Source organism: Carcharodon carcharias, chromosome 9, assembly GCF_017639515.1.
Source record: "Carcharodon carcharias isolate sCarCar2 chromosome 9, sCarCar2.pri, whole genome shotgun sequence".
NCBI lineage: Eukaryota > Metazoa > Chordata > Chondrichthyes > Lamniformes > Lamnidae > Carcharodon > Carcharodon carcharias.
The window spans coordinates 171,735,428-171,757,668 of record NC_054475.1 but is presented as its reverse complement, the minus strand read 5'-3'; the positions used below and the strand labels follow the sequence as shown (position 1 = coordinate 171,757,668).

The window sequence follows — 22,241 nt, the reverse complement described above, 5'->3', positions numbered from 1 at the left end:
CTCCCTGTAAATGACCACGCTGTTTCTCTCACACACACCCTCTAATTGACCACGCTGTTTCTCTCACACACACTCTGTAAATGACCACGCTGTTTCTCTCACACACACTCTGTAAATGACCACGCTGTTTCTCACACACACACCCTGTAAATGACCACGCTGTTTCTCTCACACACACCCTGTAAATGACCACACTGTTTCTCTCACACACACCCTGTAAATGACCACGCTGTTTCTCTCACACTTGCTCCCTGTAAATGACCACGCTGTTTCTCTCACACATACCCTGTAAATGACCATGCTGTTTCTCTCACACATACCCTGTAAATGACCACGCTGTTTCTCTCACACACACCCTGTAAATGACCATGCTGTTTCTCACACATTCGCTCTCTATAAATGATCACGCTGGTTCTCTCACACACACCCTGTAAATGACCATGTTGTCTCTCACACACACACACTGCAAATGACCACGCTGTTTGTCTTCACACTCGCTCCCTGTAAATTACCACGCTGTTTCTCTCGCACACACCCTGTAAATGACCACGTTGTTTCTCTCTCACTTTCTGGCTGTAAACCTATCATGTGGCACCTAGTGCCATAAAAAGGGGGCATGTCATGTCTTCCCCCAATGGGCACTGCACTGCATGTTTCTGTGGAAGCCGGGCTCAAAGGTCCTGGAAGAAATGTGCAGCAGCATTGGGTCAGGGGAATTTTCGAGCGAAGTGATAAACTGCTGCTCAGAAGATCCGCTGGTCCAGAATGACTGACATGTCTCCAAGCTTGCCAACTGATTGTGTGATCAGGTTTAATGTGTTTACAGATGAGTTCATATCCCATTGGTAGATGTAGATTGACAATTGAGGAATTAAGATTAAACTAATGCTAAACTTCACAACAGTGCGCAGTACGTGTGGTAGATAAAGAAAGCAGCATTGGCACCCTTCAGTAGTTTATTGTAATTTTGTAGCGGTTTGAGAAACACAGTTTTAACCCAAATGCAAAAGGTGGACAAAAATAAAGGAAATTGCATCACACAAAATGGCATTATTGTCTGATAGTGTATCAAGTCAAATGTATTAATTGCCTGTTGTATGTTATTTTGAGTTCCATTGGGTTTTGACTGTAAAAAGTCCCACATAGAGATGATTTCAGCAGTGAAAGATGGATTACAGAACACAGCTTGGGCTATATACACAGCCAGACAGGGCAGGGCCATTAAAATCATGAGCTAAAAAAAACACACTTCCTGCAGTTACTTTTCATCTTCCTATTTCTGTGTCAGTTTAGGTAGTGTAAAAACTAGTTCAGGAAAGTCTGAGAAGTATTCACTGCTGCAGGCAACAGAAGGGTTAACACCTGCAAAACCCATGGCTCAGAGCAACTCTAGCCTGCCAGCAGCTTAATGCTCTAGTGGAAACAGTTTAAAAATATAACATGGGGCATTACACAACTTGACCTACTTCATCTCCAGTCTCCAAGTAACTGACACTCTGGCAGAAAACTTAAATGACACATCATTCCATTGAAAGTCAGCATACTTTTCAATTTGATGTTACTGTCATTCTTTGGAAGGTCCATATTTCCTGATACTGATAGGTGCTTTATATTTCTTTATTAATCCTTTAGCTGGCAGCAACTTTGTGATGACACTAAGAAACTCTGAGACTTTGAAACTTCCATTTCTGTGTTTTGTTGCTATCACAAGAATGCATGAGACAGGTATAATCTGTTTGGCCCATTTGTCTGATCCTGTTGTACAGTCTACCACAGAAAGGATATTATCCCAATTTCATCTGTGGAGAAGAGTTTTGTATAAACACTCATTGAACTTTAAAATCTAGTTAAAAGATGTCTAAATTATTTGTACATCTGCACATGGGTATGAAACTCTGCGGTTCCGCAAGGATAATGACCCCAAAATGCCTCATCACCCCAGTCTACAACTATTCTCAGATCTTCAGACTCTCATTTACTTGACTCCTGTTTGGAAGAGTCTGGAGCACCACGGTTGGGAGTTGGTATCACACCTGCAATGTGGGCCAATTATAACTCACCTAACACTTGTTTATTTCAAATTGCTGGATCCTGATGTCAAGCTCAACATCCTCATCAAATACCCTCCTTACATCTCCAATGTCTCTCATCATTTTAAAGACAAGCTCCTCCAGCTCCTCAGAACTTGAATCTTAAACCACAGAATTATCCTGGTTCCAAGCACTATCCCTTGCAAACAGGGTGCCAGAATTCACATGAAACGAAGTCCCATTACTGATCTGCAGTAACTTGGGGCGAGTGGAAACTCTCGGTGAAATATGAACAATGGCAAATTCTTTCACTTCTCCCTTTGTCAATGATCTTTCAAGGTGTACATGTTTGCTGTTTCCAGCTACATTATCATTCCATAGCTATCTAATTGATCTACACCTCAAGGCTGGTCACCTCATGTTCATCAGTCACACATTTACCAACCTTCACAATAAATTGTTCTTGGGATTGGGGGTGATAGGTCTGGAGAAGATAGTGGGCCTTCTCCCTGAACCACTGCAGTCCCCCTGGTGCTGATGACCTCACCATGATGGTAGGGAGCAAATCCTGGATATGGACTCAACAACAACAAAGAAACAATAATCCATTGTCCAAGTCAGGGTACTGCCCTTTACTCAGAGAAGCTGTGCAAGAGTGAATCTATTGGAGACACCATTAAAAGTGAATTTGGCAGTGTAAATAGGGTTTAAAAGGGGTTTCAGAATGGACAAGGCAGCAATGCAGAATCCAAGCCATTTTTTTCAAATGTTTTCTCAGCTAACCCTGAACAGGTTTCCCTCTACACAGTCTTGCACATACACCTCTCTTGAATGTCCCCCATTTCCTTTGCATTGATGGCCATGCTTTCAGCTGCCTAAGGCCTTAAGCCTGGAATTCTCTCCCTATCCCTTGCTCCCCTCTATCTATCTCTCCTCCTTGAAACCTACCTTTTTGATCAAAGTTTTGGTCACCTGTCCTGATATCACCTTATGTGGCTGGTGTCAAAGTTTGTTTAATAATGCTCATGTGACGCAGCTTGGGATGTCTTATTCATTGAACAAATAAATGCAGGTTGCTGTTACTACTTGGGCATTCACCAAGTATTTATTATCTAGAAGATATTATTATTCTCTTAAAAGTTGGACTCCCTTGGTGTCCACATGATCAGGCCATACCTGGTTTCTGCTCAGAATCTTTGGTTTTGCTCGATGTTGTTGTCGAGGGCTCTTTTTCCGACATCTGCCCGATTTCGTGTTCCGGACCCGCAACTTCTGGTTTTGGCTTTGGCTTTCCCTCCTTCTCAATCTTCTTTTTGGTGGCACTCACAGTAATGGAAGCACCTGGGAGTCGGTGGATGGGCAGAGGCTTTTGGATGGATGGGGGGGATGGAGGGTGCTGCTTGAATCTGCTGGGAGAAGGTGGGCGGTTCTTTGGACTTGATCTAACATTCAAATAAAATCACAATCTGTTAAGACCTGAAAGCTTAATCGAGCAGTTTCAGGGGACAATGTCATTGTTTAAAAAAAAAATTACAACTCAGCATTGGGAAACTGTTCTCAAAAATGATTAGCTTGGTTTATTTTCCCTTTTTCTACTATTTACAACACTTTCTAAATCAGTAGAACCAAAACCAGCATCTGAACTACAAAATCGAGCAGCACCTTCCTTCCTAAAAATGGAAAAGCCAGGAAACAACACTGAACATTTAGAGATGCAATAGGATGATTTTGGTCCAAGTTCTATTGAATTTCAGTCTTTGCAAAGGAGACACAACATAGACTTAAACACCAATCCCCCTTGCGACTTGGTGCTGAGTAGCAACTGAGTATTAAGCAGTCACTGACCAATATCCAGTATTCTAAATCTAATTGGCATTACATGATTGCAATCTTCTAAGCCCACTGGCCTGCAGATGGTTAATCTCTAAGTATGTCACACCTTGTATACTACATATGCTAAATCGGCTGCGTTTCAGCAAAAACAGCACATTAGGGAGCAGAGACCGGCTTGGGTTAGTTAAACCTCAGGGGGAATTAAACAACTTCTGCACCTACACTCAAAAATCATGGAGATCAGAAAACTGGTTTTGATGGAAAAACCGAGCACCAGGCTGTTGTTACAAACTCTATCTCCAATAAAGGTGGGAGCAGAGTGGGTGGAGTTGCTTAAGGGGCAGAGAAGATTAGAAGGGGTGATTTTAGAAGTAGAAGAAATACCAGTAGAAGTGTCAGATTCAGAAGAAAACAATAGTTTATAAATTAAATTTAATCATTTTTAAATATCTATAGCATTACTTGACTGTTGAAGGTGACGGTGATCTCTTTGTCGCTGTGCTTGATGGCGATGGGGGTCTCTTAGCCCCTGTGCTCGATGGAGATGGCGGTCTCCTAGTCACTGTGGCTGGTGATGAGGGTCTCTGAGTGGCTGTGGTCGATGGTGATGGTGATGGTGATGGTCTTCTAGCCCCTGTGGCTGGCGATGAGGATCTTGGAGTGCCTGTGCTTGCAGGCCATGAGGGTCTCTTTGCCAAATTTGGTGAGGGTGAGCGCCTACGGCTTGTTGAAGCAGGAGATGAAGGACGTTTTTCCTTAATTTGTTTCTGTTCATACAAACCAAATAAGACAATCATCACTCCCTCATTCAACTGTCCCATCCCCTGTCACAACAACCACCAAGATCATATCCATTGAAACAACAGTTTTTTTTCCAAGCCTACATTGTCAAATTAGCCACCTATTCCATTAAAAGTCCTATGTACATGGTACTTTACCACCTAATTGGTACTCATTCATTACATATCACTTCTATGGTCAGGATACAAGCTGTCTACTGAAGTAAATTCTGCATTCCATTTCAGATTATATCATTGACCATTAGTCAAGCTCTGGTTGGATATTATACACTCTTCAAATGCAATCCGGGCTCTACTGACACATAAAATGTACTTTTCCACAAGCTCAGATAGCTAATCTCTACAATAAACCTAGTACATCCCATTTCCATCACCAGCCATCTCAATGTCTCTGGACAGAATTTTTTTTAATTCTTTCACAGGACGTGGTTGCCATTGGTTGGGTCAGCATTTATTGCCCATCCCTAGTTGCCCTTGAGAAGGTGGTGGTGAGCTGCCTTCTTGAACCGCTGCAGTCCATGTGGTGTAGGTACACCCACAGTTCTGTTAGGGAGGGAGTTCCAGGATTTTGACCCAGCGACAGTGAAGGAACAGCGATATATTTCCAAGTCAGGATAGTGAGTGACTTGAAGGGAAACTTCCAGGTGGTGGTGTTCCCATCTATCTGCTGCCCTTGTCCTTCAAGATGGTAGTGGTCGTGGGTTTGGAAGGTGATGTCTAAGGAGCCTTGATGAGTTCCTGCAGTGCACCTTGTAGATGGTACACACAGCTGCTACTGTGCGTCGGTGATGGAGGGAGTGAATGTTTGTGGATGGGGTGCCAATCAAGCGGGCTGCTTTGTCTTGGATGGTGTCAAACTTTGAGTGCTGTTGGAGCCACACTCATCCAGGCAAGTGGGGAATATTCCATCACACTCCTGACTTGTGCCTTGTAAATGGTGGACAGGCTTTGGGGAGTCAGGATGTGTGTTACTCGCCGCAGGATTCCGAGTCTCTGACCTGCTCTTGTAGTCACTGTATTTATATGACTAGTCCAGTTCAATTTCTGGTCAATGGTAACCACCAGGATGTTGACAGTGGGAGATTCTGTGATGGTAATGCCATTTAATGTCAAGGGCTGATGGTTGGATTCTCTTTTGTTGGAGATGGTCATTGCCTGGCACTTGTGTGGTGCGACCGTTATTCGCCACTTGTTAATCCAAGCCTGAATGTGTCCAGGTCTTACTGCATTTGGACATGGACTGCTTCAGTGTCTGAGGAGTTGCGAGTGGTGCTAAACATTGTGCAATCATTAGCGAACGTCCCCATTTCTGACTCAATGATGTAGGGAAGGTCATTGATAAAGCAGCTGAAGATGGCTGGGCCTAGGATGCTACTGCAGTGATGTCCCGGTCTGAGATGACTGACTTCCACAACCATCTTCCTTTGTGCTAGGTATGACTCCAACCAGTGTACAGCAACCCCCCCCATCCCCCGCTTCTCCTTGACTCAGTTTTGCTAGGGCTCCTTGATGCTGCACTTGGCAAATGCTGCCTTAACGTTAACTGCCAGAATCTCCCACTGTAAATTGGAACAAGCATGCCCAAACACTCAACTTCAGACCTTTAGAGGACATTACAAAATGACAGCTAATGCATCCATCACTTTGAAGCATGTCCAGTCTCTGACTGTGGTTAAAACGGCTTGTATATTGGGCATTATGGGTGTAAGCAGTGCCATGGCCTAACGTGTACCCCTCTTGCACAACTGCACACGTTTACTATGGGGTTGCCATTGGTTGTGGGATCGCTAAGAAACTGTTAACAGCACAAACTCTCCACTAAAACCAACATTGATACAGGATCAGTGAAGGGACTGTCTGCTCTCCAATATATAGTCCACAGATAGCTTTTCTAATTCCCACCAGAGGGGGAAAGAGCAATGCACACACATCATCTGCAGCTGTTACACTGCACTTTGACTAACACTACTTACTGCAGGCAAACTGCCTAATCAAATGGCTATTGTGTATTCACAGGACTTACAAGGTAAAGCTTTACTTGGAATTTTGTTTTTATTCATGGGGTGTGAACAACATTGGCAAGGCCAACATTTACTGCCCATCCCTAATGGCCTCGAGAAGGTTGCGGTTTGCTGGGCCATTTCAGTTAACAGTGAACAATATTGGTGTGGTTCTGGAATTAGGGAAGAATGGCAGAATTCCTTCCTTAAAACACATCGGTGAGTTAGGTGGACACATAGGCCTTCCAACTTGTTCCGCCATTGAATGAGATCATCGGGGATCGGTGACCTAACTCCACATGTCTGCCTTTGTCCCATGCCCCTGGATACTTCTGGATAACAAAAATCTATCAATCTCAGATTTAAAATTAAAAATTCATCTGGCATCAGATGCCATATGCAAAAGAGAGTTCCAAACTTTTACAATGGGCTCAGAGCTGCTCACAGTAACAACTCCAGGTGTGGTCTAACCAGGGTCTTTTAAAGTTGAAGCATAACTTATGTTCCCATATATTCTAGTCCTTTAGATATAAAGGCCAGCACTCCATTAACCTTTTTGATTATTTTCTGCACCTTGTTCATGACATTTTAATGATGTAAAATGATCTCTGTACCTGGACGTTCAAGTTCCAGCTTTTCACCATTGAGAAAGTTACTCTGTTCTATGGTTTTTAGGACCTCACATTTGCTTACACTGAATCCATTTGTCAGTTTAGCCCATTGACTTAATCTATTAATATCTTTTTGTAATTTTATACTTCCATCTACACAGCTTACAGGGCTGTCTATATCTACGTGCCATTGGCAAACTTAGATATTGACTTTCTATTCCATCATCTGAGTTGTTTATAAATAACATCCATAGACATTCCCTTGTCCACTACTTTTATCACCTCTATGACAATTTGGTTATTCATGCTTGACAATACTAATTTTTATTTTTAAATTCCAAATTAATTTAGTTGACTGAATTCCCCGGCTGCCTTAGTGAGATTCGAATGCATGTCTCAGGATTATTAAGACTACGCCCCTGGATTACTAGTCCAGTAAGGTAATCATTATGCCACTGCACTTAATGACACTACTGTCTGGATAGGAATATAGGAAATAGGAGCAGGGGGCCATTCTGCCCATCAAGTCTGCTCCACCATTCAACTAGATCATGGCTGATCTTCTACCTCAAAGCTATTTTGCTGCACTATCCCCTTACAAAATAGGTGGGAAGGCAAGTGGTGAGGATGACACAGAGTCTACAGAGGGATATAGACAGGTTAAAGTGAGTGGGCAAAAACTTGGCAGATGGAATATAATGTGTGGAAGTGTGAAGTTATGCATTTTGGCAGGAAGAATAGAGGAGCTGAATATTATTTAAATGGAGAAAGACTGAAGAAAGCTGCAGCACAGATGGATTTGGGGGTCCTTGTGCATGAATCACAAAAAGCTAGTATACAAGTTCAGCAGGTAATGAGGAAGGCAAATGGGATGTTGGCCTTTGTTTCAAAGGGTATGGAGTATAAAAATAGAGAAGTCTTGCTAAAACTGTACAAGGCACTAGTTAGACCACAGAATACTGAGAACAGTTTTGGTCCCCTTATCTAAGGAGAGATATACTGGCATTGGGAGGCAGTCCAGAGAAAGTTCACTTGGTTGATCCTGGGGATGGTGGGTTTTTCTTATGAGGAGAGGTTGAGTAGGTTGGACCTGTAATCATTGGAGTTTAGAAGAATGAGAGGCGACCTTATTGAAACATATAAGATTCTTAGGGGGCTTGACAGGGTAAATGCTGAGAGGTTGTTTCCCCTTGTGCGAGAGGCTAGGACCAGAGGGCATAATCTCAGAGTGAGGGGGCAATCATTTAAAACAGAGATGAGGAGGAATTTCTTCTCTCAGAGGGTAGTCGATCTGTGGAATTCTTTACCACAGAGGCTGGGTCGTTGTATATTCAAGGCTGAGATAGACAGACTTTTAATCAGTAAGGGGATTGAGGCTTATGGGGAAAAGGCAGGAAAGTGGAGTTGAGGATGATCAGATCAGCCATGAGATGAATAGCCTACTTCTGCTCCTATGTCTTATCCCTTGATCAATCTCAATCGCTGTCTTGATTATACTCAATTACTGAGCCTCTTCAGCCCTCTTAAGTGAAGAAATTCCTTTTCATTACAGTCTTAAATGGTTTGCCCCTCATTCTGAGACTGTGTACTCTGGCTTTAGGCTCACCAGCCAGGATAAACATCCGTCCTGCATGCTTCAATGAAATCCCCTCTCATTCTTCTAAACTCCAGAGAATATAGGCCCAGTCCCCTCAGTCTCTCCTCTTAGGGTGATCCTGCCATCCCAGGAATCAGTCAGGTGAATCTCTGTTGCACTCTCTATGGCAAATATATCCTTCTTGGGAAAGGAGACCGAAACTGTACATAATACTCCAGGTGTGGTGTCACCAAGGCCCTGTACAACTGTAGCAAGATTTCTTTACTCCTGTACTCAAATATGCTAACAATCTACAATTTTTATATTTTTGGCTAGTTTAGTCTCATTCTCTTTTTACCCTTTTTAGGAACGTTTTGGTGCCCCCCCCGGTTTCTAAAGCACTCCAAATCCTCAGACTTGCTAATGTATTTTGCAATATTGTAAGCCTCTTCTTTTAATCTAATACTATCCTTAAGACCACAAGACCCAAGAGCAGAAGTAGGCCATTCGATCCACTGAGTTTGCCCTAAAATTCAATTAGATCATGGCTGATCTGACAATCCTCAACTCCACTTTCTGCTTTTTCCCCATAACCCTTGATTCCTTTACTGTCTATTTCAGCCTTGAATACACTGAATGACCAAGTCGCTACAGCCCTCTGCTGTAAAGATTTCCACAGATCGACTATCCTCAGAGAAGAAATTCCTCCTCATCTGTTTTAAATAGGTGCCCCCTTACTCTGAGATTATGCCCTCTGGTCCTAAACTCTCCCACAAGGGGAAACAACCTCTCAGCATCTACCCTGTCAAGCCCCCTAAGAATCTCATATGTCTCAGTAAGGTCACCTCTCATTCTTCTAAACTCCAATGAGTACAGGCCCAACCTACTCAACCTCTCCTCATAAGAAAATCCCACCATCCCCAGGGTCAACCAAGTGAATCTTCTCTGGACTGCCTCCAATGCCAGTATATCTTTCCTTAGATAACGGGATCAAAACTGTTCAAAGTATTCTAGGTGTGGTCTAACTAGTGCCTTGTATAGTTTTAGCAAGACTTCCCTATTTTTATACTCCATACCCTTTGAAATAAAGGCCAACATTCCATTTGCCTTACCTATTACCTGCTTAACTTGTATGCTAGCTTTTTGGGATTCATGCATGAGGACCCCCAAATCCCTCTGTGCGGCAGCTTTCTTCAGTCTTTCTCCATTTAAATAATATTCAGCTCCTCTATTCTTTCTTCCAAAGTGCATAACCTCACATTTTTCCACATTATATTCCATGTGCCAAGTTTTTGCCCACTCACTTAACCTGTCTATATCCCCCTGTAGACTCTATCATCCTCACCACTTGCCTTCCCACCTATTTTTGTCATCTGCAAAATTGGCGATAGTACATTCACTTCCCTCATCCAAGTCATTAATATATATTGTAAATAATTGTGGATCTTGCACTGATTCTTGTGGCACTCCACTAGTTATAGGTTGCCATCCTGAAAATGCCCCCCTTATCCAACTCTGTCTATTAGAACAAAGAAAAGTATAGCACAGGAACAGGCCCTTCCGCCCTCCAAGCCTGCACCGATCATATACCTGTCAAACTAAAACATTTTGCACCTCCGGGGTCCGTATCCCTCTATTCCCATCCTATTCATGTATTTGTCAAGCTGCTTCTTAAACACCACTATCATACCTTCTTCCACCACCTCCTCTGGCAGCCAATTCCAGACACTCACTACCCACTGCGTAAAAAACTTGCCCCGCGCATCTCTTCTAGTTTTCTCCTCTCACCTTAAATCTATGTCCCCTAGTAATTGACTCTTCCACCCTGGGAAAAAGCTTCTGACTATCTACTCTGTCCATGTCACTCATAATTTTGTAAACTTCTATCAAGTCGCCCCTCAATCTCCTTCGCTCCAGTGAGAACAATCCGAATTTCTCCAACTTCTCCTCATAGTTAATAACCTCCAGACCTGGCAGCTTCCTGGTAAACCTCCTCTGCACCCTCTCCAACGCCTCCATATCCTTCTGGTAATGTGGTGACCAGAATTGCACGCAATATTCAAAGTTAGTTATCCAATTCTCTATCCATGTTAATATACTACTCCCAACACCATGGGCTCTTAATAAGTAGCCTTATGTGTGGTACCTTATTGAACGCTTTTTGAAAATCCAAATATATTACATCTACTAGTTCCCCTTTATCCATTCTGCTTGTTACCTCCTCAAAGAATTTTAATAAATTTGTCAGGCATGATTTCCCCTTCATGAAGCCATACTGACTCTGTTTGATTATATTATGCATTTCTAAATGCTCTATTACATCCTTTATAATAGAATCTAACATTTTCCCAATGATGGTTGTTAAGCTAACTGGCCTCCAGTTAGCTGCTTTTTTTATCTCCCTCCCTTTTTGAATAAGGGTGTTACATTGGCAGTTTTCCAATCCCCTGGGGCTTTTCCAGAATCTAAGGACACTTGGAAGATTATTACCAGTGCATCCACTATCTCTGTAGCTACTTCCTTTAATATCCTAGGATGCAACCCATCAGGTCCAGGGGACTTATCGGTATTTAGCCCCATTAGTTTCCCTAAGTACTTTTTCTCTAGTGATAGTTATTGTATTTATTTCCTTCCCGCTTTTGCCCCTTGATTATTTAGTATTTTTGGAGTGCTATTAGAGTCTTTTACTGTGAAGACTGATGCAAAGTATTTATTCAACTCCTCTGCCATTTCTTGGTTCCCCATTATTATTTCCCCATTCTCTAAGGGGCCTATATTGACTTTGGTCTCTTTCTTCCTTTTTATATATTTAAAGAAGCTCTTACTGTCCGTTTTTATATTACTTGCTAGTTTGTCCTCAAAGTTTATTTTCTCCCTTTTTTTGGGTCATCTTTTGTTAGTTTTTAAAACTTTCCCAATCCTCTGGCTTACCACTAATCTTTGCGGTATGTTTTTTTCTTTCAATTTGATACTGTCCTTAACTTCCTTGGTTAACCATGGTTGGTTTATTCCTTTCCTACAATCCTTCTTCCTCACTGGGATATATATTTGTTTGAGTCACGAACTATTTTCTTAAACATCTGCCATTGTTCATCAACTGCTTTTTCTGCTAAACTCCTTTCTCAGTCCACTCCAGCCAACTTTGCCCTCATTCCATTGTAATTACCACATTTGTTTCTGACCCAAGTTTCTCACTCTCAAACTGAATGCTAAATTCCACCATGCTATGGTCACTGTTTCCTAGAGGGTCTTTTATTGAGATAATTTATTAAACCTGCCTCATTACACATTACCAGATCCAAAATAGCCTGATCCCTGGCTGGATTGACAACATATTGTTCTAGTAAACTGTTCCAAATACACCAAGAATTCCTGCTTGTGGCTACCTCTGCCAATTTGACGTTCCCAATCTATATGAAGATTAAAGTCACACATGATTAATGTACTGCCTTTTTTACATGCCCTCAATATCTCCTGATTTATTCTGTCCTACAGTATAGCTACTGTTAGGGGGCCTATAGACTACTCCCACCAGTGTCTTCTTCCCCTTGTTAACTTCCTGAGTGAGCCACAGATGGGTCCTTCTTGATGAGTTTTTGTTTTCCAATGGAATGCATTCTTGTTGAACATTTTTAATTGTTTCTTTAATTGTTTCCAACAGCTCATTTACTTCCATTACCTTTTTAATCTATTGAATGGTATTATGATCACTATTTACCAGTGGATCTCTACCATGACATTACTAATTAACCCTGCTTCATTACAGAATACTAGATCTGAGATAGTAGATCCAATTAAGGATAAAGCTATGTACTGCTCCAAGAAACTGTCACAAAAACAAAAACGCATCTTTTCAACCATTCTGGCCAATTTGATTGCTCTAGTCAATAAGAAGATTAAAATACCCCACAATTATTACATTTCTTTTGTTACAGGCTGCAATAATTTCTTGTTTAATGCTCTGGCCAACAGTTTAAATATTGTTAGGGGGCCTATAAACTACTCCCATAAGTGTTTTCTGACTCTTGCTATTCCTAATCTCCACCCATATTCTACTTCATGCTTGTCAGAGGCTAGATCATTTCTCACTAATGTCTTTATGTCATCCTCTACTATAAGTGCTACGCCACCACCTTTGCCATTTCTGTTTCCGAAATATTGTATACTCTGGAGTCACCTTGTAACCATGTTTCTGTTATGGCAATTGGATCCAAATCATTCACCTCAATTAGCGCAACTAATTCTTCTATCTTGCTGCTGATGTTTCGTGCATTCAGATAAAGAGCATTCAGATAAAGAAAATTTCATTTAATTTTTATACTTTCATTCCCTGCAATGATCTTATTCACTGATGTACATTTTTTGTTAAACTCTGCCCCTTCCTGTCCCGCTCTGCTTGTCTGAGCCCACATGTTTAATTCTCTAAGCTCTCAGCTTCTTCCTCGAACAGAGGTCCGAACAATCCCCATCCACCACTACTCTCCTCCGTCTGGCTGAACTTGTTCTCACACTGAACAATTTCTCCTTTAACTCCTCTCACTTCCTCCAAATAAAAGGTGTGGCTATGGGTACCTGCATGAGCCCCAGCTATGCCTGTCTCTTTATTGGGTATGTGGAACATTCCTTGTTCCAGTCCTACTCCAGCCCCCTTCCACAACTCTTTCTCCGGTACATCGATAATTACTTCGGTGCTGCTTCATGCTCTCGTTGGGACTTGGAAAAATTTATTAATTTTGCTTCCAATCTCCACCCCTCCATCATTTTCACATGGTCCATCTCTGACACTTCCCTTCCCTTCCTTGACCTCTCTGTCTCAATCTCTGGTGATAGACTGTCCACCAATATCCATTACAAGCCTACCGACTCCCACAGCTACCTTGACTACAGCTCCTCACACCCCGCTTCTTGTAAGGAGTCCATCCCATTCTCTCAGTTCCTTCGCCTCTGTTGCATCTGCTCTGATGATGCTACCTTCAAAAACAGTTCCTCTGACAAGTCCTCCTTCTTCCTTAACCGAGATTTTCCACCCACGGTAGTTGACAGGGCCCTCAACTGTGTCCGGCCCATCTCCCGTGCATCCGCCCTCACGCCTTCTCCTCCCTCCCAGAAACATGATAGGGTCCCCCTTGTCCTCACTTATCACCTCACCAGCCTCCGCATTCAAAGGATCATCCTCCGCCATTTCCGCCAACTCTTTCCCTTTCATAAATCCATGCTGACTCTGTCCGATTCTGCCACTGTTTTTCATGTGCTCAGCTATTAAATCTTTTATAATGGACACTAGAATTTTCCCCACTACTGACATCAGGCTGACTGGTCTGTAATTCCCTGTTTTCTCCCTGCCTCCCTTTTTAAAAGGATTACATTAGCTACCCTCCAATTTGTAGGAACTGTTCCAATGTCTATAGAATCTCGGAAAATGACCACCAATGCATCCACTATTTCTAGGGTCACTTCCTTAAGTACTCTGGGATGTAGATTATCAGGCCCTGGGGATTTATTGGCCTTGAATCCCATCAATTTCCCCAACACCATTTCCCTAATAATACTGATTTCTTTCAGTTCCTCCCTCTCACTAAACCCTGTGTTCCCCAACATTTCTGGTGTGTTATTTGTGCCCTCCTTTGTGAAGACAGAACCAAAGTATGTATTTAGTTGGTCAGCCATTTCTTTGTTCCCCATTATAAATTCCCATGTTTCTGACTGTAAGAGACCTACGTTTGTCTTCACCAATCTTTTTCTCTTCACATACCTATAGAAACTTTTATAGTCAGTTTGTATGTTCCCCACAAGCTTACTCTCGTACTCAGCTGGAACATTAAACTAGGCACATCTACCTTCTTCATTAGGTGTAAAAAAAAAATGCTTAGCCAAGAAGCTCCAGGATTAATGAGCTATAATGGGCACTTTAAAGTCTCAACATGAACAGAGAAAGATATTAAATAAGTAAATTATTTCCAAACAAACAGCGTAAATGTCCCTATCTCCACTAACCTGTACGGCCTCAATTGATGTCGTGTCTTTGGCTGTGGCTTCAGGCATTGAGTTCTGTCGGTCAGTGCTGCGGCTACGCAGAGGCTTGTTGGGGGGGTTGACGGGGGGATTGACAGGTCTAGCTGAAGCTGAACGAGGACAGAGATGAGACTCTACAAGGTTAGAATTTGAAATAGGAAAGCAAGAAAAGTGCAGAGCAAGAAAACAAAAGGAGAGAGAGAGAGAAATTGTGCATGTTAGGACCATGAACGAAAAGCAGAGTGCAGACCGCCACACCTGATTAACAGACACCAACACCATGCTATGGTTAGTAATTAAGGTGAAGGAAGATTAAATAAAAAAAACTGAATTAACATAATTAACTTTCAATTGCCGAAATGATATGTGCCATCAATAAACAGCAAGCTATTTAAGCATTAAACTGTAGGACATCATAATCCAGTGAGAAATGTGAACGCAGCAGTGATTTCACGATACATGGATGGTTATTGAAGCTACCAACCGAGAGCATGCACTGTGTGCTGCTGCTTTTCCCATTAAAATGCAGTCCTTAGTACAGCAATGGATAGGCCTATAAAGGTATCTATACACCAAGCTTCATCCCAAAGGAGGAACACATTTTGTAAGAAGTTAAACTGTTAAAAACACAAAGGTGCAATGGAAGCAGCATTGGGTTCCATACAACAGACATGGTGAAGCTCCAGCCGGGTTGAGCATTCAGCTGCCAAGTGGGTACAACAATTAAAAAATTCCAAACCAAAACACATGACTTACAAAATATGCTGTAGGCAGTAAAAAGCAGCAAATGAAGAGATTTCAGATCAATGAAAATTAAAGAAGCAGCTGAACATCAAAAAATATCTGCAACAACTCGTCAGAACATTAAAAGAAAACCAGCATTTGCAATGACCCAAATTTTCAACCAAAGAAGCTGTATTCTTTTTTTAGATTTTCTCCACCAGTTAAACATGGTTTTCAATCTACCTAGTTAAATCTCCAAGGGAACACGTCATGGCTAAATAAAATAAAATCTCTTGCAACAAACAACTTTTCCAAATTCTTAGCTATACTTAGAGTTCAAAAATCGTGGCAAATTGGGTAAATGCTAAAACATGACTTAATAGTAAAATAAAATACAACAGCAAAATCATATCAATGCTGGAAATCTAAAATAAAAACACAACACAGGAAATACTCAGCAGGTCAGGAAGCAACTGTGGAGAGAAACAGAGTTAATGTTTCAGGTTGATGACCTTTTGTCACTTGAACAGGGTAAGACCTCACTCTACTTTTTGTAAAAAATATATACATATATATATATATCCTCGTAGCTACTTTCTAAAATTTTAAAACTGGGCAATGACCTTACAAAATGACTGAAGCCATGTCTGGCTAGGTGGGGCCCTCAGACAATAAAAGCTTTTTGGCAGTATCACGGCCCCTTGTTAGCTCTGAAGGGATGTTAATAACCCCTGTGGACTCCAGAGATCAAAGTGAATAATACAAAGGCCATCTACATTTCAATAGCCAGGCCTGGCAAATGGAGACTGCTAGTCTGCTAGGACAAAGAGCCCTGGCAACCTTCATTTGAAATTCTTAATGGTTGGAACACTAGCAATATCAGGAACCCAGGCAAAGAACTATACATCCTTTGTAAAGGCCAAAGTGAAGTGGGAGTCATGTGACATGCCCCCCCCCCAGCTGAGAGAACCAGTTATACCGTCCTGCTGTATTGCAAATCAGTCTGCCATCTTCCATCTACCAAGCAGCAGCACAGAAAAGGGGCTCTGTCCAGGTTTGAATGCCTGCCCTCCAATTTGTACTGTTTCTACTGGAACTTCTGAACTTTTGTACCATTGCCTACAATACTAATTCATCTGTGTATCTATATCTCATTGCGGAAGTCATCTCTACTGGATAAGTTAATTATCCAGCATCAGCTTTCAGTCAGCTATCTGTGTGAAGGGATTCACCATTGGACTTTGATTCTGGACTCACCTGAAACATTAATTCTTTGTTTTGTGGTCTTTGTCCTGTAACTCTTTCTTTCTTTATCCCTCATTTACTGTACTGAATGAACAGGGGTCAAAGTAGCGACAGCCCCTCCTGCATTTGATTGTGCGCGAATAAACTAACCCTCTAAATTCACCCTGTCATGAGTTTGCTATGGGATTATTAATAAAAATTGGATCACACCAAAACAGAGGGGTTGGGAAATACGCCACTGCCTATCAAGGCGGAAATCAAAATCAAAACACCCTTTTCTTTACAGAAGGGCGATGTGAGGAGAAATCAGGGTTGTTTACACTAAACCCCATCCACCCCCCGCCCCAATATGTAACATCAGCCTTTAGTTCTGATGATGGATCATTGACCTCAAATATTAACCCTGTTTCTCTCTTCACAGCTGGTGCCTGACCTGCTGAGTATTTGCAGCATCTTCTGTTTTCATTTCTAATACTGACATATATCGCTGTGCTAAGAGTAATTAATGGCATCCAAAAATCTGAAAAACTGCTCATGGTTTTTCTGGAATATTTCTGCTAACATTAAGTTTTCTGCAGTAAAACTCACGCATTTGAAAGGAGCAATTCACAACGTTCTGAGCTTGGTAAGCCTTACCCTATTGCAGATAAATTGACAGGGCATGTAGTGATGGGAACACAGAAGAACATGTGAACATTATAAAGCTGGGAGCAGTTTGGGGGTTTAATGTATTTCTGAATGATCTGTATGATGACACTGCATCAGTTGTCAGGCTCTGCGGTTAAGAGGTTGCTTCTCCCTTTAAAATGGACACTAGGTGGCCAGGAGGATGAAATCATTTCAACAAAATATTGAGGTTAAAATTAATAATTATTAGATTAACCTGCTACCTCTCCTTGTCTGATTTGAAAATAAAGGCAAGAGAGAGAGAAAAAAGGGGAGAGAGGAGAGGAAGAGGGCAGAGAAAATGGTCAGATCAGAGATGCAGCAAAATGCTGTGTTTTAAAATTTGTGATTTAAGTAGCATTTTGACTCTTACAGCCAGCAGAGACAGAGGGAATCACAGCCTCTTTGGGTTGGTCAGTTATTCCAAGGTTTGAGCTGATGTAATGTGATGCTTAAAACATGCTGGAATCAAATCTCAGGAGGTTTACTTACTATGAGATTTGGACTTACTACAGAGACAAGCACAAAGTACAATGCTACATTTCAAAAAACTGTTGCTGTATTTCCTCTGCAATTTTCATATTAATTGCATAACTAACTTCATCTGATAGAAACAAAAAGGCTGCAAATACTACAACTCTGAAATTAAAATAGAGAATGCAGGAAATACACAGCAGGTCAGTCAGCATCTGAAACAGGGAAAAGGCAGGATTAACATTCTGTAGCAGGCTCAACAGTGCAGCCTTATGTAATCACCCTTAGAGAGGTTGTAATCCTTGTGTGTAATCAGCATTTTCGGGTTATATATCCAACTCTAATCTTTAATAATCGGATTTCCTTTTCTGGGCCACGTTCAGTGTCACAAAATTATCTCTTGAACTATTAAAATCTGATGAATGACAAACTTTGCTAGACCTGGAAAATGAAGCACTTGGGAGAAATTAAAAAATATTTAATGGGAAAGGATCTCAGCTTCATGGTTTAACAAACGTTTTTACTTTCTGCCCTTCACCATCCACATTCCCTTCAATTCAGCACCCAGCAGAGTAGGACTTGGTGCTAGTTGGCTGAATAATGGCAAACCTGTAGCAACCTCGCATCCCACCCATTCTCCCCAGCTCCCAATCTGTACCCCTCGCCCACCAGTCCCAATCTGTACCCCTCCCCCACCAGTCCCAATCTGTACCCCTCCCCCACCAGTCCCAATCCGTACCCTTCCCCACCAGCCTCCAATCCTCTTCCCCTCTCCCACCAGCCTGAGTTGCCCATTGAACCCCACCCAGACCAAGGTGGGTATTCTCTAGCTCTGGGAGGTACTATGCCAGGTGACTGGGCTGAGACCTGATGTGGTTCACTGTCACCATCATACTGGCTGAACAGGCTGGCAGGAGCTGATGCCTCCTAATCATTGGTCCTGGAGCTAGTGAGTACACTTTGTTACATCAGCATAAAGTAGAGAGCCGCCAAGCAGTGGTGTGCATTGAAGGTCAGTGTGTACGTAGGTAGTGTTAAATGCAGTCAAGTTCAACAAATGCTTGGGATGTGAAGAGATGTTGTCTTTGCTGGAACAGAATTACCTGCAGAACTTTGTCCAGCTTCTGATAAAGCAGCAGCACTCTTGCTCCTAGCTAAAGAGGACTGTGTGGGGGTCAGCAGACGGCTGATTATATTACTCTCCAGGGGATTGTTCTGGGAACGCCGAGCTGAGGGACAGGAATAAATCAAAAGGGAGTCAGCATGGTTTTAACTGAGGAGGGAGGGAGGAAAGGGGTGTGGATGGGAAGAAAGAAGGATTAACACATAAATCATGACAAAAATGTTAGTTAGGTTAGTGAATGCTTATGAAAAACAAAACCAAGGAAGGGTTAAAAACAAAAACTTCACGATACCAAACAAGTAGATAACTGGGGGCAAACAATAATCAACCGGCATGATGCGTTCCCAAAGTACACTCCTGGTCATTAACAAATGTAAGCACAAGTCTGCCAGCCTCAAAAGAAGCAAGGTGTGTTCAAACAGAACACTGATAAGTTCAGGGCTTGATTAATATGTCAGCATGCTTTATGTGGTGTATATGCAAACAAATGCTCCACTGATTGTGGGGAGACAGTAACCTGCTTGTTAGTGTGTGGAGGCATGAGCTCAACTCCAGCAGCCAGAATCCAGACAACTACCTATAGTAAACACAATGCTGCCACAGCCAACTCTGCTCAAGTGGCATAACCTAGTCAGGGGACGGCAGCTATCTGCACAACATGTCTGTATTAAGAAACTAGGAGTTACATTAGAGGTACACGGTCCAGTGCAAGCCTAAAAAAGGAAACATATTGTGAAGTTAGGGGGTGACCTTCTGTTCCAAAGTAGTTTAGAACATTCTGTTAGTGAATTAAAGGTTTAACGTCAGATCATTATGACCAACAAGCTGAAAAGTTTTCCAAACTCAAGAAGGTTAATCACAAACAGGGTGCAACAGGTTTACAACTGCATGGTTAAAATCGCACAGAAAAAGCCAGGAGCTGGACAGACTGAATTTCATGGTGTCAACAGAGGTCCTTCAATATTGTCACTGCAAACAATCAGAAAACTAAAAATTAATTTTGAGCTCATTTCCCCAATGAGAAACGAATATAATCAGTGAGGGTTTTCTGTGCTTCAACTGGTGCGATTTTGAGACACAGCACATTACATATCACAGTAAATAAATTAATATAGGACCAAGTTAGATACATTTAATATTCATTGAACATTTACGTCATGTAACAGGGGAAAGCTCTGATGCAAATTGTCAGCCACCTTGCAGATCTTCCTTCTTGTCTGATTGAGAAGATGAACGAGAGTTACTAGCCAATCTATTCAATGAAGAGCTTCTCTTCTTATCCGCTGTACCTAAGAATCAAGGGCATTGTCTATTATTCCCACAATATCCTAACAAACAAAGACTGCTTCCAAACACTGGGCTCACATCCAAAATTCAAAAATTGCTGAATTCTCATTTAATATCTGGCTTTAGACTAAAAGCATACTTAAAAGCTTGACTGAAATAACTATCTGGCATAGAAGGCGACTACAAGACAGCTTGATTTTTTTTCTTAAGGAGTAATGAAACATTAACATTTGATCAAATAGCATGTTAAATGTGGCTAGAGAGCATTTCCTGCACCTGCTTGTTCCAATTGGGACACTTTCTGTGTTGGTTGAGAGGTTTTACTACTCAATCTGTTTAATGAAGCACTTCTTTTCTTCAAAGACATACTTAAAAAATCAAATTCAATTTCTGTTAATTGGGTGAAAGTAACTGATTAGTGAATGCACTGCTCTGTAACACAACCTAGGAACTGACTAATAATTCTGCTTCAGAGCTAAAGCATAATTCCACAGTATCCCATTTCAATCGTGTACTATTTAACATGATAGCTGGGGCTCAGTGGATAGCATTCTCAAATCTGAGTCAGAAGGTCACAGGTTCAAGTAGCACTTCAGGAACTTCAACAAAAATTGCATTGACACTTCCAGTAGCGTGGAAGCGCTGCAGTGTCAGAGGGTCAGTGCTGAGGGAGTGCGGCACTGTTGGAGGGTCAGTGCTGAGGGAGTGCAGCATTGTCGGAGGGTCAGTGCTGAGGGAGTGCGGCACTGTTGGAGGGTCAGTGCTGAGGGAGTGCGGCACTGTCGGAGGGTCAGTGCTGAGGGAGTGCGGCACTGTCACAGGGTCAGTGCTGAGGGAGTGCGGCACTGTCACAGGGTCAGTGCTGAGGGAGTGCGGCACTGTTGGAGGGTCAGTGCTGAGGGAGTGCGGCATTGTCGGAGGGTCAGTGCTGAGGGAGTGCGGCAGTGTCGGAGGGTCAGTGCTGAGGGAGTGCGGCACTGTCGGAGGGTCAGTGCTGAGGGAGTGCGGCACTGTCACAGGGTCAGTGCTGAGGGAGTGCGGCACTGTCACAGGGTCAGTGCTGAGGGAGTGCGGCACTGTCACAGGGTCAGTGCTGAGGGAGTGCGGCACTGTCACAGGGTCAGTGCTGAGGGAGTGCGGCACTGTCACAGGGTCAGTGCTGAGGGAGTGCGGCACTGTCACAGGGTCAGTGCTGAGGGAGTGCGGCACTGTCACAGGGTCAGTGCTGAGGGAGTGCGGCACTGTCACAGGGTCAGTGCTGAGGGAGTGCGGCACTGTCACAGGGTCAGTGCTGAGGGAATGCGGCACTGTCACAGGGTCAGTGCTGAGGGAGTGCGGCACTGTCACAGGGTCAGTGCTGAGGGAGTGCGGCACTGTCACAGGGTCAGTGCTGAGGGAGTGCTGCACTGTCGGAGGGTCAGTGCTGAGGGAGTGCTGCAGTGTCAGAGGGTCAGTACCGAGGGAGCGAAGCACTATCAGAGAGTCAGTACTGAGGGAGTGCTGCACTGTCGTAGGTTCCACATTTTGGATGAGACATTAAACTGAGGCCGCCTGCTCCTTCAGTGGAATGAAAATATTCATGGGATTATTTGAAGAAGAGCAGGAGTTCTCCCTGACCTGGGCTCAGCAATCTTTTTAACCTAAAGAGCCTTTTAAAAAACTGCCTAAAAAAATATATTGGGGGTCACAACATGAAAATTCAAGATTTCTAAACTGTAGCAAATTGCTGAATGTCTCTGCTAGAATACAAATTTGCTTAAATAATAAGTAAAATACATGTACTGAATTTATGTATCAATGAAATAGATTTAAAATAAAATTGACTTTTTAAATTACTTATTATAATTTTGTCAGTGAAATA

The 22,241-nt window shown here is 42.5% G+C and overlaps 1 protein-coding gene across 9 annotated transcripts in view; it reads right to left on the bottom strand.

Moving 5' to 3' along the window:
- map7d3 (MAP7 domain containing 3) overlaps positions 1–22,241 on the bottom strand; it is a 131,835-nt gene that overhangs the window by 26,399 nt on the left and 83,195 nt on the right. For 3 of the 9 annotated variants that reach the window (XM_041195629.1, XM_041195634.1, XM_041195637.1), the window contains 5 exons: positions 20,290–20,382; positions 19,074–19,199; positions 14,845–14,996; positions 4,326–4,630; positions 3,207–3,472 (listed from right to left, as the gene is read on the bottom strand). In XM_041195629.1, coding sequence (XP_041051563.1) covers positions 3,207–3,472; positions 4,326–4,630; positions 14,845–14,996; positions 19,074–19,199; positions 20,290–20,382 — 942 coding nt within the window. The remainder of the gene's footprint in view (positions 1–3,206; positions 3,473–4,325; positions 4,631–14,844; positions 14,997–19,073; positions 19,200–20,289; positions 20,383–22,241) is intronic. The other 6 variants (XM_041195633.1, XM_041195636.1, XM_041195631.1 and 3 more) reach the window with 5 other exon arrangements.